At 46.2% G+C, this 3,886-nt stretch overlaps 1 protein-coding gene across 1 annotated transcript; it reads right to left on the reverse strand.

The window, feature by feature from the left end:
* Positions 1-667: 667 nt before the first annotated feature.
* Positions 668-3,886, reverse strand: LOC109779904 (protein FAR1-RELATED SEQUENCE 1-like). The gene is made up of 6 exons (XM_020338511.4): positions 3,270-3,886; positions 2,643-2,823; positions 2,158-2,270; positions 1,400-2,060; positions 849-995; positions 668-691 (listed from the first exon to the last, which is right to left on the reverse strand). The coding sequence occupies exons 1-6, from the start codon at positions 3,884-3,886 to the stop codon at positions 668-670; spliced, it is 1,743 nt and encodes a 580-aa protein (XP_020194100.3).

Below are 3,886 nucleotides of genomic sequence, written 5' to 3' on the forward strand. Positions count from 1 at the left end.
GCCAACTCAACAAGTACCATCAGAGACACCTGTAGAGCACCTTTATAATCACCCAGTTACGTTGTGATGTTTGGTAGCACACAAAGTGTTCCTTCGGTAATCAGGAGTTGCATAATCTCATAGTCATAGGAACATGTGTAAGTCATGAACAAAGCAATAGCAGTAAACTAAACGATCAAGTGCTAAGCTAATGGAATGGGTCAAGTCAATCACATCATTCTCCTAATGATGTGATCCCGTTAATCAAATGACAACTCATGTCTATGGCTAGGAAACTCAACCATCTTTGATCAACGAGCTAGTCAAGTAGAGGCATACTAGTGACACTATGTTTGTCTATGTATTCACACATGTATTATGTTTCCGGTTAATACAGTTCTAGCATGAATAATAAACATTTATCATGATATGAGGAAATAAATAATAACTTTATTATTACCTCTAGGGCATATTTCCTTCAGCAGCCTCCAACGGGGCAGTAGGACCAGTGTGTGTGGGCGCTGGACCATCACGAGGTTGTGTTCGATCACCTGTGGAATAATCATATAAAAAGTTTAGTATTTTTTTGTGCAACCAGGACTGATGTTCTCTGCAACCACACAGCTCATGCTGACTGGTTGATGTGTGCAAGTCAAGTTGAAAAGAAAACCTGTAGTAGCACGTCCCGTCATGGCACTTGGATGGTAATCACCTATAGCCAGAACAGGAAAAACAAGTTTTGTTTATCTTGATGCTCAAACTAACATAGCGCGCGCAACTGGGTAGCCTATTCTATGCAACTGGGCACCATGATGTGTGCAACTGAAGTTACACACCTAGTTGCATGGGAAGTTGGGGTAGGTAATTACCTGGATGATGAGCCCCCTGAGTACTCCCTGTAGGGCCATTGGGAGGAGCACGCGGGGCACTGCTTGTTGGGCCAGGCGGGGGAGGAGGTGGCGGAGCATGTCGTGTATGGCCTGGAGGTGGAGGAGAACCTCGAGGGTTGCCATCACCTATAGCCAGAAGAGGAAAAACAAGTTAGTTGTTTATCTTGATGCTCGAATTAACATAGCGTGCGCAACTGGGTAGCCTATTCTGTGCAACTAGGCACCATGATGTGTACGTGCAACTGAAGTTGCACACCTAGTTAGATGGGTAGTTGGGGCAGGTAATTACCTGGATGATGAGCCCCCTGAGTACTACCTGTAGGGCCATTGGGAGGAGCACGCGGGGCACCGCTTGTTGGGCCAGGCGGGGGAGGAGGTGGCGGACCATGCCGTGTAGGGCCAGGAGGTGGAGGAGGTCCTCGAGGGTTGCCATCATATGATGGCCCCGTAGCAGCAGCCGGTTTTTTCTTTTTCTTGGACTTGTTCAGGTGGCCGATCTCGGGACATGCTCTGCGCATATGCTTGTATACAATGGCCTGTGCTGCATCAGAGCCACTCGCAAACTTGGCTAGTTTCCGAAAATCGTATATCATGTTTCTCTCCCTTATCTGCTTCTTTGATTGAGGAGGCATTTTATCCGGTTGCTCATACCCAGTCCCTGGCGCATTAGGGACAACAGTAGGTGTCCACCGTCTTAGCATGTACCTTTCCGGTATGACATCAACTCCAATATGGGCGAACACCTTGAGGATGTGGTAACAGAGCATGCCGTCCTTATCCATTTTGCAGCACTCACACAAATAGGAACCCTCCTCCACCTTTGTCTGCACCAAGTAGTTTCGAGAACCATATTTGGCAACAAATTCCTGGTTCGTTCTGAGCTCAAAAATATCAGCACCAACTTGGAACGCATTATAACGTCCAATCAGCTCAAACTCTTCTCTGAACTTGCGGTAAAGGTTCCTAGTGTAGGTTTTGTAAGCTTGCCTCTCTATTTGGAAGTTGGACCATAGCTCAATCTCAAGGTGTTCTGTCCTGTAATCATTGCAGCCTGCCTTGGCAAGGATGTGGTTCTGAATTTTTTCATATTGCTTGACGAAGTTCAGCATTGAGTTGTGTGGGTTCACATATCTTTTTAGGATGATGTTGAACCCCTCACTACGCTGTGTAGACTGCAGGAAGGGGAAGAACCTGTGTTTGAAGTAGCACGGCACCCAAGGTGACCTGTATTCGTACAACTTCTCAAAGTGTGTGTGTGTGTGTCATAGCCTCGAACTTCACCATTAACCCAGCCCAATTCTGCTCAAACTCATATGGAGTGAAGCTAAAGTCAACACAGTAGTTGAAACCATCAGAGAGCCCTGGATTCTGGCACAACAGCCAACCAACCTTTTCCTGTGCCTTTTTCATGGTGTGCCATCAACAACAGCGATGCACAGTGGTTGGAAAGATGCTCTCTATTGACTGCTTTATTGCACCATCCTGATCGGTTATGAAGTTGTCAGGAGGTTTGCCATCCATAGCCTCTAGGAATGCTCGGGAGACCCAATCAAAGCTCGATGCCAACTCCTGCCTCAAAAACGCGCAACCCAGCATGAAAGATTGGCCATGTCGGTTTATTCTGATGAAGGGTGCGAACGGCATATTGTACATGTTGGTCATGTAGGTGGTGTCAAAAGATATGCAATCGTGGTACGCCTTCGTATAAGCTTTTCGAGCTAAGCCATCCACCCAAAATATGTTGACAACTCTGTCCTCTTCATCATATTTTACCTTATAGAAGAAGTCTGGATCGGTTTTCTGTATATCCTTAAAGTGCGCAATTGCCTCAATCATGTCACCCTCCTTTGTGTCATCTCTACGGAAACTTGTACATAGATTTGTTATTGCCTTTGGTCCTAACGGCACCATCATCTCGACCCATAGGACTCTGCCATTACATGCATCATACGTCCTGCATAATACAAAAAGAAACAATGTATCTTTTTTTACCCGCACGAATGCTCACATCCAGCTGCACAGTAATAGGACATGTGTTGGCACAGAAGATAAATTCAGGAAATGGCCAAGCAGCTGCACCTTTAAAAACACTTGCACTTTGCATACAGGACATTGTGTAGTTGCACAGTGAAGGTAATCTAGTTGCACAACAAGCACCAAAGTGATATAGAAACAGCATGGGAAGTTGGACACTAGTTGCACACTTAAGACATTTTAGTTGCACACCAGTACCATAACAGTTACACACTGGACTGCCTAGAGGGAAACTTAATTCTGTAAGGGATATAGAAACACACCTGTAGTCAAGTTGCAGTTATACAAGATGCGCAAAAACTCCTTTTCATCAGGTGAGATGCCTTGGTGGGATCTCAATTATTTGGACAATGAAGGTTTGTTCACCAGTGGTCATGAACAAAGTGCATCACCTCCCATCGCCCATCTAGCAGCTTCACCAACATTTTTGCCTTGCATTGAGTCTGCTTTATTGTCTCACGTTTCCGTTTCTTCTTTTTCTTGCTAGGACCAGCCTCCTCTTCAGCAAAGATTGGAGGTTCATCTTCCATTTCCTCATCACTTTCAACAGGTTTTGGATCTGGTATAGGGTCCAGGACAGGAGGAGCCTCAGCTCCTCCATCATCAGCTTTGGGCTTCTTGAACTTGTTGCAGCAAAACTGCTGTTTTACCAATACATTGGTGTGAGGTGTCCGCCTAGAGGTGTTCATCTTGACAGAGAAACCCATCTGTAGGGCGTAGCTGTTGTAGTGATCCTTAGCAATTTGAAGGCTGTCAAACCTCATGCCAACATAGGGTTCCATGGGCTGAGAACCAGGCTCATCCTCTCCTTCTTCTCCTTGCACAGCACCGTCAACAGCACCAGCTCCGAGCTCAGTCCTGGTTGGACCAGGAACATTTGCCGCGGTTCCCGTGTAATCAAGAGTATGACTCTCTGACTGCAAAGACACCACTACAGGGGCACCACGGGTTGATGACTGTCCTGCCACATTGTCATGGCCCAT

Source organism: Aegilops tauschii, chromosome 5 (genome assembly GCF_002575655.3).
Source record: "Aegilops tauschii subsp. strangulata cultivar AL8/78 chromosome 5, Aet v6.0, whole genome shotgun sequence".
NCBI classification, from domain to species: domain Eukaryota; kingdom Viridiplantae; phylum Streptophyta; class Magnoliopsida; order Poales; family Poaceae; genus Aegilops; species Aegilops tauschii.

Coding starts and splice junctions, on each gene's coding strand:
- LOC109779904 (XM_020338511.4), bottom strand. CDS start 3,886: ATGGGCCATGACAATGTGGCAGGACAGTCATCAACCCGTGGTGCCCCT. Junction 2,824..3,269: donor CACTTTGTTCATGACCACTG/GTGAACAAACCT, acceptor TGTATTATGCAG/GACGTATGATGCATGTAATG. Junction 2,271..2,642: donor ATCCAGACTTCTTCTATAAG/GTAAAATATGAT, acceptor ACCATGAAAAAG/GCACAGGAAAAGGTTGGTTG.